The sequence below is a fragment of the Chiloscyllium plagiosum genome, chromosome 5, assembly GCF_004010195.1.
Source record: "Chiloscyllium plagiosum isolate BGI_BamShark_2017 chromosome 5, ASM401019v2, whole genome shotgun sequence".
NCBI lineage: Eukaryota > Metazoa > Chordata > Chondrichthyes > Orectolobiformes > Hemiscylliidae > Chiloscyllium > Chiloscyllium plagiosum.
In genome coordinates, this window is record NC_057714.1 from 115,372,564 (window position 1) to 115,386,355 (window position 13,792).

The window sequence follows — 13,792 nt, forward strand, 5'->3', positions numbered from 1 at the left end:
GGAAATGCGATAGGTGGAAAGAGGTCAAGGTGAGGGTGATAGGTCAGACTGGGGTGGGGGCGGAGAGGCCGGGAAGAAGATTGCAGGTTAGGAAGGCGGTGCTGAGTTCGATGGATTTGACTGAGACAAAGTGGGGGGAGGGGAAATGAGGAAACTGGTGAAATCCGAGTTCATCCCTTGTGGTTGGAGGGTTCCTAGGCGAAAGATGAGGCGCTCTTCCTCCCATGCTAATCCAGAGGCCTAATCAATGTTCTGGGATTAAAAGTCCAATGATGACCATGAAACTGTTGTCAATTCTCAGAAAAACCCATCTGATTCACTAATGTCCTTTAGGAAAGGAAACTACCATCCTTACCTGGTCTGGCCTACATGTGACTCCAGAACCAAAGCAATGGGGTTGACTTTTAACTGCCCTCTGGCCAATAAGGCAATAGCAATAAATGCTAGCCTAGTCAGCACCGCCCTCATCCTATGAATGAATTTAAAAGAAAGTCCTCCACTTATGACAATAGACAATGGACAATAGGTGCAGGAGCAGGCCATTCAGCCCTTCGAGCCTGCACCGCCATTCAATATGATCATGGCTGATCATTCCTAATCAGTATCCTCTTCCTGCCTTATCTCCATAACCCTTGATTCCACTATCTTTGAGAGCTCTATCCAACTCTTTCTTAAATGAATCCAGAGAGTGGGCCTCCACTGCCCTCTGGGGCAGAGCATTCCACACAGCCACCACTCTCTGGCCGAACACAAAGGTACAGCAGCTTTATGGTAGATCTTGGATATAAATTTACATTTCAGAAGTTTATCACATACAGAGGAACATTGATTATCCGAAGGACACAAGCAGGGAGTATTTCGTTCAGTTAATCAAATGCCGGATAACATTGTTTAGCCGAGCATCGAAACTTTGCAATCTTGCCGGATAATCCAAAATTTGGATAATCGTGCTTCCCATGTATAAATCTTCCAACCTCAGCTCTCTAGGGATTGAAGTAACTACAAATTTACTTTGAGGTATTTTTTGACACTTGGAAGGGTTAGATGCTTGGGGGAGATCAAATGAGTATGAAAGAAAAATTGCAAAAATCAAGAGAAGAAATTACTCTTAACATTCTAAGTTAAACAAACTATCACACATGCCTGAAAGCAAAAACAGAATATGGTTGAAACAACCAGTGCTTAAATCTATTGGAACAACAAAAAGAAAGATAAAGTTTCAAATCAATGAGCTTTCGATAAGGTTAGGTTAATATCAATATTGAACGATGTTAGTGAAGAATGGTTTTAAAATAAGCACAGACGTCAGAGGAAAGGGAAAGTGGGAAAACAAGAAAAGAAGATGGTGTACAATAAATGTGTAGGGCAGTAGCATTTAAATGATTTAAGAGGTTATGGTGCAAGCCAAAGTTATTTAATGTTGCACATAGAAACAAAAGATATGTCCAAAGGAAAAATAAATGGAAGAATAACAGATGGAAAGGGAACATGGCAGCAGAAAGGCAGGTGTGAATAACCCTAAAACAGTGTGCCATTAGAGGACCTCCACTCAAACAGCCAGCCTACATCACCCCCACTCACAGTGTACCTGAAGTGGTAAGGTACAGACACACAGATTTGATCTCTGTTATCTGTTCTCAGTTCAGTTAGAATGACAGCCTCCTTACATGGCAACAGGCTCTGGGATAAAGAGTGGAAAATTAAGAAGGGTTCCTGCTCCAGTAAACATTCAGTTACTTCATTCTGGAAATGACAAGCTTTTTGGACACCAAGGAGAGCTGCATTAAGCTCACCCATCAAGCTTCTCACTGTGGGTTACACTGCTGGCACTCAGAGCCTCAACATTTGCTCTATGGTCAGTTGGTCAAGAACTGCAGTAGCAAATGTGCTCCGCTGAGGAAAGAGTGAACATCTTCAAGAGAGAAAGAGGCGAGCAATCATGTGCAATTTGGTAGAAAATGAAACACTTAAAAGGGAACCTTGTAAAATGAAGGGAACGTATGAAAGGAGGAGAAGGCGATCGTACCTCTTGAAGCTGTTGCACAAATTGCTCATGGTACTCATCATCTCCACCACGTGACCTCAAAAGGTTCTTTATTATGTCCTCTCCAATAACTCCTCCAGTGTAAAGATCCTTAAAGATACTTGCCAATAAAAAAGAAATGTCCTATTTGACAAAAACAGAAAGTGAGACATATTGCAAGATCACACATTTCTTCAGCAATCTGGATTAATAGTCCCTTCATAGACCAGCAGTTGAATATTGTTGGAAAAAAGGAACATGCTGTTGAAGATATTTATCCAAACATTGCCTTTTTTAAATGAAACGAATGAGGGGGGGTGGGGGGGAGGGGCAATGGTTCCCTGGTGCATTTACCGAACAAAAAAAATGATTGCAGAACAATTGACAGATTCTGCATTTTATTCTGACAGGAAGGTAAGAGAAATCCTAAAACAACTAATTATTTTGTCCGCTGCAAGCCTTGATGAATTGGTTATACCACTGGTTGATTATAAAAGTTTCACCACTTTTGACTTTGGTTTCAGCCCACAGAGTCATAAAGTCATACAAAATGGAAACAGGCCCTTCAATCCAATAAATTCAGCTGACCAAACTAACCTAGTCCCACTTGTCTGCATTTGGTCAATATCCCTCCAAACCTTTTCTATTCATGTACTTATCCATATGTCTTTTCAACAATGTAACTGTACCTGCATCCACCATTTCCTCTGGCAGTTCATTCTACACACAAATCACTCTCATGTCCTTTTTTAAACTTTCTCCTCTCAACTGAAAAATACGTCCCTTAGTTTTGAACACTCCCACCCTAGGAAAAAGACCCTTGCTATTCACCTTATCTATACCCCTCATGATTTTATAAACCTCTGTAAGGTCACCTCTCAACCTCCTATGCTCCTGTGAAAGCAGTCCCTTCATTCCTGGCGAGATCCTGGTAAATCTTTTCTGAACTCTCTCCAAATTAATAATATTCTTTCTAAAGCGGGGTGACCAAAATGCACACAGAAGTCCAGAAGACGCCTCACCAATAGCTCTAATAAGTAGTTAGTATATTAATGAGAATCATTAAAGCTATATTAGAATGTCTTGTTCTGATTCTTCGCACTAGAGTAATTGACTTTACTTGACACACTTAATCTTGATATTAGGTACACTGAATACCATGTTGTTTTAAGTTCTTTCCACCTAAAGACTAGGATAGATTTGGTTGACTACACTAACTTAATGTCTTTTCACCTGTGTTCTTCCTGATGTTGGCCGGTGTCTGTACATAAACGGTTCTGAAGAAGTAGCCTGGTCATTTTCATTTTCATATGGCTCACAGACATCCTGACAGGAACAAGAAAAAGAAATGACAATAATTGAAAGCTTTTTTCCTACTTAAGTAATATAATCTTCAGTGTCTGTAAAAGAAAATGATTGACATTTGCTTGTTTCTGAAGGAAGTGTTCAAAACTGTTCATTATGGTGAAGTGTTCCAAGGCATGGATGTAAAATTCTTCGGGATATCTGAGGTCATGCAAGTAATTTATAAATGCAACCATCACACCATTATCTATTGTCTTGTTTTTATAGCTGAGCCATATTTCTGCTTTCTTATTGACCAAGGGTTAAATCTATACAATCCCTCTCTTAGTTAATAAGTTCCTCTGGCTACATCCTATCTTATGTTAACCAACAAACAAATTCAAATATCTATAGATAGACAACTTGCATTCACACATAAATACTAACATGCAATATGCATGCTATCAATTGTTATTAAGCAGCACTAATTTACCAATAACTTGCCAATGCTTAACCTAGATTCTCAGCTCTAGACCTCATTATGGACTTTGCTCTAACGCAGAACTAAACAAGCTGCATTCAAGAACAGATGTGAGAGTGACTGCCCTAGTCATCAAGGCAGCATTGGACTGACTGTGACATCATTCGGTCATAATGATGTCAATGAGTATCGGGAATGAACTCTGAAGTGGCACAAAGAAAGCTAAAAACCAGGCGTGAGGCCTTCAGAGCAGGAGACCCTCCAGATCAGGAGTGCTTCAAATATAAGGAATCCATGTATGACCTTCACAGAGCCATTAAGACAACTCAGGACCAATACCGATCCAAACTAGAGACCCAGACAGACACCCGACGACTATGGCAAGGACTAAATGACATCACAGTTCTAAAAAGAGACAGTGCAAGATAGCAGACGACGACACATCCCTCCTAGATCATCTCAACATCTTCTATGCTCACTTTGAGCAGAATTTCGGCAGAGAGGTAACACCTATTCCAACAAATACTTATGAACCTGTCCCAACAGGCACTGCTGAGGTCAGATCAGTTTTCCTTTGTGTGAATCCAAGGAAAGCGACGGAACCAGATGGAGTACCAGGCTGTGCACTCAGAGCATGCGCAGATCAACTGACAGAGGTCTTGTCAGACATCTCCCTGCAGCAGGCCACTGTCCCTGCCTGTTTCAAGAGGGCCAACATCATCTCTATGCCTAAGAAGGCTCACACAGCATGGCTCAATGACGACCACCCAGTGGCCCTAACTTTGGTGATCATGAAGTGCTTTGAAAGGCTGGTCATGGCATTAATCAAGTCCAGCCTCCCCACTACTCTTGATCCACTCCAATTTGCCTATCAGACCAACAGATCCACATCAGATGCCATATCACATGCCCTTCACTCCTCCCTAGAACATCTTGACACCAAGAACAGCTACAGTTCAGCCTTCAACATTATTTTCCCCTCAAGACTGATTAATAAACTCAATGATCTCGGACTAAGCCCCATTCTCTGCAACTGGATCCTCAGTTTCCTGACCCACAGTGAAGATTGGGGACAATATTTCATCCTCACTAACACTCAACACTGGAGCCCCCCCACGGGTGTGTACTTAGCCCCCTACTGTACTGGCTGTATTCCTATGACTCCGTTGCCAAATATTAGACTAATACCATTTACAAGTTCGCTGATGACACCACCATAGTTGGTCGAATCTCAGATGGTAATGAAACAGACTACAGACGGGAAGTGAAAGACCTGGATAAATGGTGCGCTGAGAACAACCTAGCTTGCAATGCTGGCAAAACCAAGGAACTCATTATTGACTGTTGGCTGGATGTTACTCATGCCCCCCTACACATCAATAGCACAGAGATGGAATGAGTGAAGAGTGTCAAGCTCCTGGGAGTGGTCATCCACAACAAGCTTTCTTGGACTCTTCATGTGGATACACTGGTTACAAAGGCTCAACAACGTCTCTTCTTCCTCAGGCAGCTGAGGAAATTTGGCGTGACGGCGAATACCCTTGCCAACTTTTATAGATGCGCCATTGAGAGCATTTCTGTTTGGATGTATCACTACTTGGTATGGCAACTGTACCATTCAAGATTGAAGATGGTTACAGAGATGGTGAACTCGGCCCGGACAATCACAATGGCCAACCTCCCATCTATAGAATACATCTACCAGGCCCGTTGTCAAGGAAAGGCCGCCAGCGATCTCAAAGATCCATCCCACCCTGGCAATGCTTTTCTACAACCTCTACCATCGGGGAGAAGGTACGCACCAGCCGGTTTCATAACAGTTTCTACCCTACTGTTGTTAGAATACTGAATGGACTCTCAAACTCTTAACATTCACCTGTACCTGTGTTTTTGTTTTTGTCAATGTTTACCTACTATTTACTTACTTATGCTATTTAACTCTGTGATCTGCCTGCATTACTCACAAGACAAAGCTTCTCACTGTGCCTCAGTACACATGACAATAAATTCAATTCAATTCAATTCAGTGAGATTCTACTGTCAAGACAACAACACCAACATTATAATTTTAATTTGTTATGGATATATTGGTGAAGAGAAGAAATTTATTTACTGAAATATCCAAGTGGTAATTATTTTTCAAGATAGTTGATCAATCAAGATAATAAGCAAAACTCAATGTACTATTTCTGAGAGCACCTCTTTTTTTTGCAGTGGGAACTTGTACAATCTTCCAGCCACTGGAATTCCATAAGAGGTAAGCTAGTAAAGGGAAAAAAAGTGTCCAGGTCTTTCATCGTTTATCTATTCCTCAAAGTCCATTAAATCTAATGTCTATTTTACCTTTGTCAGTTCTGAAATTGAATTTTGTGGTGTTGGGGTTTGCAGCAGAGAGATTTCACTTTCCACTGAATTGGAACCAATCTTTTCCACAGTCTCCTCTTCAAGCATTTCACAAATATTCTGTCAGCAACCTAAAAAAAAATTGTCTTAATTATTAGGGAAAGGAGGAAGAGATGTAACAGGAATGAAAAGAAAGCTACTAAAATTGACATGGCTCATTGGGCTAAATAGTCTCCTTCTGTGTTGTAACGACACTCCTGTTCCACTTCTCTTTGTTCGGAACTGTCTATGTACTGTGGAGATTCCTGACTAAGATATACCTGCTCCTTGGATCATGCTGAGTGAATGTCTGTGTGTTGAAAGACTTTCAGCAATGCACGCTTTATTTTTGCAATGTATTTCTTCTTAGGTTGTGGGTGACACAGGCAATGTCACATTTCTTGTTGATTAGAGTGATACTGGAAAAACAGAGCAGGTCATGCAGCATCTGAGGAGCAGGAAAATCGACGTTTTGGGCAGAAGCCCTTCATCAGGAACTGAAACATTGATTTTCCTGCTCATTGGATGCTGCCTGACCTGCTCTGTTTTTCCAGCATCACTCTAATCTTGTCTCTAATCTCCAGCACCTGCAGTCCTCAATTTCACCTACATTTCTCGTTGATCCCTAGTTTCATTTCATTGACATTGGGTTAGAATCTCGGAACCAATGAACTCCGAGCTGAAAGGCTGCATCAGTTCAAGAGGAAAGCTCACTACCACCTTCTCAGTGGCTACAGGATGGAAAATTATGCCAGCCTTTCCTGCAAAGTTCACATAACAAGGATTAACACCATAACCCAAGGTATATTTTAATATCTTTCATTTATGAGTTTGGATTTTGAACTAGTGGTGTTTGGGTTTGGTCTGTGTGTCTGAAGAGATTTAATATTAACTTGTAAGCATTTCTGCAGCCATGGTGATTGACTTTGAATCACAGTATTTGAGAGAGACTTTGTGCAATCAATGGGACAGCTTACAAGTGAACTAAGTAAAATGCAAAGTATAGTGCGTTACGCTTTCAGATAAAAGATTCTATAATTTTTTGTTTGGTTTCAGACAAATACCTAAAGCTTAAAAAAAATTTACATTTCAGTTAGGAAGTTTGCAGACATCTTCGTAGAAGTTGGATATGTAAAAAATGTTTTGTAGAAAGGGAGGCACTATTAAGAAAGAGATTACATCAGTGTTAAGAGTTTAGTTCAAAAGCTCCAAATCAGAAGTGACTGGTTAAAACACTGAACCTGATATGTAAAGCTGAGAAAGTTTAAGTTCAGTTATATGATATATCATGGAGAAAGCTTCTCACATCCAGAAATTAAAGTCACAGCTAAGTCAAACCCCATGCAGGATTGACAAGAGTATTGGCTAGTGGTGTGCCTCAGGGGTTGGTGCTGGGTCCATTGTTGTTTGTTATCTATATCAATGATTTGGATGAGAATATACAAGGCACGATTAGTAAGTATGCAGATAACACTAAAATAGGTGGCATCGTGGATAGTGAGGAAGGTTCTCAGAAATTGCAGCTGGTGATGTGGGCTGAGAAATGGCAAATGGAGTTTAATTTCCATAAGTATGAGGTCTTGCATTATGGAAAGTCAAATCAAGATAGGAGTTTCATGGTGAATGGTAGGGCCCTAATGATTGTAGTGGAACAGAGGGTCCTTGGAGTTCAGGTGTATGGTTCACTGAAAGTGGAGTCACAGGTAGACAGGGCAGTGAAGAAGGCTTTTGGCAAACTGGCCTTCATCAGGCAGAGCATTGAGTATAGAAGTTGGGAAGTTATTTTGCAGTTGTACAGGGTGTTGGTGAGGCCACACTTGGAATATTGTGTTCAGCTTTGGTCACCCTGCTATTGGAAGGCTGTTATCAAACTGCAAACAGTGCAGAAAAAATTTATAAGGATGTTGCCAGAACTTAAGGGTCTGAGTTATAGAGAGAGATTGGACAAGCTAGGACTTTTCTCTTTAGAGTGTAGGAGACTAAGGGGGGAACCCTATAAGATCATGAGTGGCATGGATAGGTTGAATGCACTCAGTCTTTTTCCCAGGGTTAGGAAATCGAGGATTAGAGAGCATCAGTTTAAGGTTAGAGGGGAAAGAATAAAAGGGAACCTGAGGGGCAACTTTTTTACACAGAGAGTGGTTAGGCATATGGAATGACCTGCCAATGGAAATGGTTGAGGTGGGTACATTAACAACATTTAAACAAATACACGGACAGGAAACGTTTAGAAGGATATGGGCCAAATGCAGAGAAATGAGGTTAGTGTGGATGGACATTTTGGTCGGCATGGAGTATTTAGGGCCAAAAGGCCTGTCTCTGTGCTATAGGACTCTATGTTATTGTCCTTCTGGTGTTTGAGTGCTACTACGGGCTGCTGTGGGATTAACGGGTTTGTATTTTTACCATGTGTTTCAACATCTTTAAAACTTGTGCTACATGTAAATGAATATGTTTATTCTACTTTATCTTCATTTCTTTTGTGTAATAAACTTGAAGTTTAGCGCAGTGGAGGCTGGGACGTTAAATGTCTTTCAGTCTGAGATTGATAAATTTTTGATCTCACAAAGAGTTAAGGACTACGGGGAGAGTGTGGATAAGTGGAGTTGAAATGCCATCAGTAATGATTAAATGGCAGAGTGGACTCGATGGACCAAATGGCCTTACTTCCACTCCTATGTCTTATGGTCTTAATCTGACTTTCGTATCATCCGCAAACTTGCTCACCCAACCTTCTAACCCCTCTTCCAGGTCATTTATAAAAATGACAAACAGCAATGGTCCCAAAACAGATCCTTGCGGAACACCGCTAGTGACGGCACTCCATGAAGAAACTTTGCCATCAACTACTACCCTCTGTCTTCTTCCATCCAGCCAATTCCTAATCCAAACCTCCAACTCACCCTCAATGCCATATCTCCGTATTTTCTGCAGTAGCCTACCATGGGGAAAGAATAAAAGGGAACCTGAGGGGCAACTTTTTTACACAAAGAGTGGTTAGGCATATGGAATGACCTGCCAACAGAAATGGTTGAGGTGGGTACATTAACAACATTTAAAAGGCATTTGGACAAATACACGGACAGGAAACATTTAGAAGGATATGGGCCAAATGCAGAGAAATGAGGTTAGTGTGGATGGACATTTTGGTCGGCATGGAGTATTTAGGGCCAAAAGGCCTGTCTCTGTGCTATAGGACTCTATGTTATTGTCCTTCTGGTGTTTGAGTGCTACTACGGGCTGCTGTGGGATTAACGGGTTTGTATTTTTACCATGTGTTTCAACATCTTTAAAACTTGTGCTACATGTAAATGAATATGTTTATTCTACTTTATCTTCATTTCTTTTGTGTAATAAACTTGAAGTTTAGCGCAGTGGAGGCTGGGACGTTAAATGTCTTTCAGTCTGAGATTGATAAATTTTTGATCTCACAAAGAGTTAAGGACTACGGGGAGAGTGTGGATAAGTGGAGTTGAAATGCCATCAGTAATGATTAAATGGCAGAGTGGACTCGATGGGCCAAATGGCCTTACTTCCACTCCTATGTCTTATGGTCTTAATTCTTAACTTCACTTTCCTGCTTTTGCTCCATAACCCTTGATTCCCTTATTGATTCAAATTCTATCTATCTCTGCCTTGAATATATTTAATCACCCAGGCCACAACACCCACATCCTGTGAATAAATTCTTTTAAAGTGTCTTATTTGATATTATCAAATGTCGTATGAAAGTCTCAATATATTACATTCACTGGTTCCCATTGATCAACACGTGTTAACTCCTCATTGAACTATAATAAATTTGACAGGCCTGATTTCCCCTTCATGAAACGATGTGATTTTGTTGATTATATTATGTTTGTAAATGCTCTGCTATTACATCCTTTATAAAGGACTCTAACATTTCTCAATGACAGATGTTAAGTCAACTGCCTAGTTACCAATGGTGTTACATTGGCAGTTTTCCACTCTGGGACTTTTCCAGAATTTAAAGATGCTTGGAAGATTACTACCAGTGCACTGACAATCTCTGAAGGTTCTTCCTTTAAAATCCTAGGTTGAAATCCATCAAGTCCAGGAACCTATCCACTTTCAGCCCTATTTGTTTCTGTAGAACTTTTTTTCTCCAGTGATAGTTAATGTGCTTATTCCTTTCCTCTATCTCCCCTGAGCTCCCCAGCCTCATTATCTAAGGACCCTAGGCTCATTGTTGCCTCTTTCCTCTTTTTGCATACATTTAAAGAATATATTTAAGAAAAATATATATTGTGATATTTGCAAGTTTGTCCTCACAGTTAATTTTCTCCCTTTTTTCAAGTTTTGTGGTCATCTTTTGTTGGCTTTTAAAACTTTGCCAATCCCCTGATTTACCACTAATGTTTACCACATTGTTTTTTTTTCTTTCATTTTGATACTGTCCTTAGCATCACTGTTTGGCCACAGTTGATTGAACTTCTTCCTAGAATCCTCCTTCCTCATTTGGATATAACTTTGCAATGAGTCATGAACTAGTTTTTTTAAAACATTTGCATTTTAGTAAATCAAACAAAGACAAGACTTGTGCAAATAAGGTCTTGGCCAGTGTTGGAGAACACAGAGACCTCAGAGTTCAAGTACATAATTATTTGAAGTTTGTATATAGATGGGGTGGTAAGGCATTTAGCTTGCTTGCCTTCATTGCTCATATCTTTGAGCATAGGAGTTGGGACATTATGTTAAGGTTATACAAGACATGGGTGAGGCATCCTTTTGAGTACTCTGTCCAGTTCTGGTCTCCCTGTTATAGAAAGGATATTATTAAGCTGGAGAGCGTTCAGAAGAGATTTACCAGAATGTTAGACAATAGACAATAGACAATAGGTGCAGTAGTAGGCCATTAGGTTATACAAGACATGGGTGAGGCATCCTTTTGAGTACTCTGTCCAGTTCTGGTCTCCCTGTTATAGAAAGGATATTATTAAGCTGGAAAGCGTTCAGAAGAGATTTACCAGAATGTTGCCAGGAATGGAGGGTTTCAGTTAGAAGGAGAAGCTGGAAAGGCTGGGGCTTTTTCACTGAAGTGTAGGAGGTTGAGAAATGACTTTATAGAGGTCTATACAATAATGAGGGGTATAGATAAGGTGAATACCAGGTGTCTTTGCCCTAGGGCGGAGGATTTCAAGACTAGGGGTCATACTTTTAAGGTGAGAGGAGAAAGATTGTAAAAGGATGTGGCAATTCTTTTACACTGAGAATGATTCATGTGTGGAATGAATTTCCAGAGGAAGCAGTGAAGGCAGGTACAGTTACAACATTTAAAAGACATTTAGATAAGTACATAAATAAGAAATGTTTGAAAGGGTATGGATCAGGAGCAGCAGGTGGGTCTAGTTTAGTTTGGTAATATGGTCAGCATGGACTGATTGGACTGAAGGGTCTGTTTCCATACTGTATTGACTCTAACTCCCAGTCTACTCCAGTCAACTCTATCCTTGTTCCCAAGTATTTATCTTTATTTAAGTTTAGCATAATTGCTTCTGACCCAAGTTTCTCAGTCTCAAACTGAATGCTGTATCCTACCACGTTATGGTCACATTTCCCTCGAGGGTTTTCTATTCTAGGATCATTTATAAAACCTGCCTCATTAACACATTACCAGATCCAAAATAGCCTGATCTTTGAATGGATCCAGAACCTATTATTTTAAGAAACCATCCTGAATATACTCTGCGTTCTTCCTCATGGTGCCTATACCAATTTTATTTTTCCAATCTACACACAGATTAAAGTCACCTGTGATTAATGTAATACCTTTTTTATATACTCTCTTGATCAACTGTTAAGGGGCCTACGTTCATCTTCCCTTTGGTATTTCTTACTGCTAGCCATACGCTACATCATCTGATCCAAGATCATTGGCTGCTAACGTGCCAAGTACATCTCATGATAACAAGGCTCACATCATCCTTCACTTCCTACCTGATCTTTTGTGAGGTCACACACCCCTGAATATTTAGTTACCAGCTGTTTCATGACCAAATCAGAGTTAACATTTCGGGTCGATGACCTTTCCTCGGAATCCTTAAGTAAAAACAGTATTTGGTAGCTAGGTAAGGCCTGGTATTTAAGTAGGTATTACAAGGTCTACAACAATTATATAATCTTCTAAGGCACAAAAACCCGATAGAAATATTGAATCAACCATGGTTACAAAAGAAGCTAATGACTGAAATAGATGAAAAGAATCTCCATGGATCAGTCCTGAGGCTACAGCTATTCACAAGCTACTTAAATATTTTCAATGTGGGGCCTAATGTATTGTTCTAAACACACACATCACACAAAACTAAGTGGGAATTTGCATTATTAGGAGGAAGCAAGGAAGCTTCAAATGACTTTGATCGGCTATGTCAATGGGCAAGAAATGCTAGGTGGAATATAATGTAAGTGTGAGATGTGGTTGATAAACAGAAAGACAGAGTATTTCTCAAATGGTGACAGATTGGGAAGTATTGGTTTTCAAATGGATATGACTGTCCTTGTTCATGAGTCACTAAAATCTAGCATGCAAGTTTAGCAAACAATTAAAAATGTAAATGACATGTTAGCCTATATTGGGTCATAGAATCTTAGAGTCATCAAGTTGTACAGCACAGAAACAGACCCTCCAATCCAATCTATCCACTCCAACCAAATTTCCCAAACCAAACTAGTCCCATTTGCCTGCGCTTGGCCCATATCCCTCTGGACCTTTCCTATCTATGTACCTATCCAAATGTCTTTTAAATGTTATAATTGCACTTGCCTCTACCACTTCCTCATTCCATAAATGCAAGGCTTGACTACAGAAGTAAGGATATTGTACTGCAAGACTTAATGCGACCATACCTGGAGTACTGAATGCAGTTTTTGGTCTCCTCACCTAAGGGTGGATACATTTGCCAATGACAGAGTGCAATAGAAGTTCACCAGATCACTCCTGTTCCTACTTTTTGTGTTTCTATTAGCAGATCTTGAGTTTCAACTCGATATTCCAGCCCATTTTCAGAATTCCTTGATTTCCTGAGAGATCAAAAAACTGTCTTTCCCAACCTTCAAGATGAAGTATCCATAATCCTCTGAGACAGAATTTCAAAGATTTACAAGCATTTCAAGAAATTTCTCCGCAAAGCAATCCAAAATGTTCTCTCCATTATCCTAAGGCTGTGTCCTACATTGTAGATTCCCTAGCGAGTAGAAACAATATCTGTGTGTTCCCAAGGTATTAAATATTTACCAATGAACAAAGGCTCCCTTTCCTCCCTGTTCAGCAATCTATCCCCTCTTGCACCTTTCCATTCCCTTTCCCATATTTCACTCTTGTCTTTCTCTTCTTATCACCTTCATCCATCGTCTCCCTACTCATATCAACTTCCTTCTCCATCCAGCACTACTCCTCTCCATTGGACATCATCCCCACTGTTCCTGATTTTTTTTACAAATCCCAATCTACTCTAACCAGACCCCTCAGGATTTTGAATGCACCAATCAAATCTCCAAATACCATTCTATTCTTGAAATATCATTGTCCCACCTTTGCCAAACTATCCTCATAACTTATGTTTCTCATCTTTGGAAACCTCTTCTGCACTCTCTCAAACAAG

General features: G+C 40.2%; 1 protein-coding gene across 4 annotated transcripts in view; it reads right to left on the reverse strand.

Annotated features, from left to right (window-relative positions):
• The window catches only part of dlec1 (DLEC1 cilia and flagella associated protein), a 186,422-nt gene that overhangs the window by 168,853 nt on the left and 3,777 nt on the right, over window positions 1-13,792 (reverse strand). For all 4 annotated transcript variants that reach the window (XM_043690852.1, XM_043690850.1, XM_043690851.1 and 1 more), the window contains 3 exons: window positions 6,132-6,262; window positions 3,257-3,349; window positions 2,027-2,167 (listed from right to left, as the gene is read on the reverse strand). In XM_043690852.1, the coding sequence (XP_043546787.1) occupies window positions 2,027-2,167; window positions 3,257-3,349; window positions 6,132-6,239 (342 nt within the window). In that variant the 5' untranslated portion in view covers window positions 6,240-6,262. The remainder of the gene's footprint in view (window positions 1-2,026; window positions 2,168-3,256; window positions 3,350-6,131; window positions 6,263-13,792) is intronic.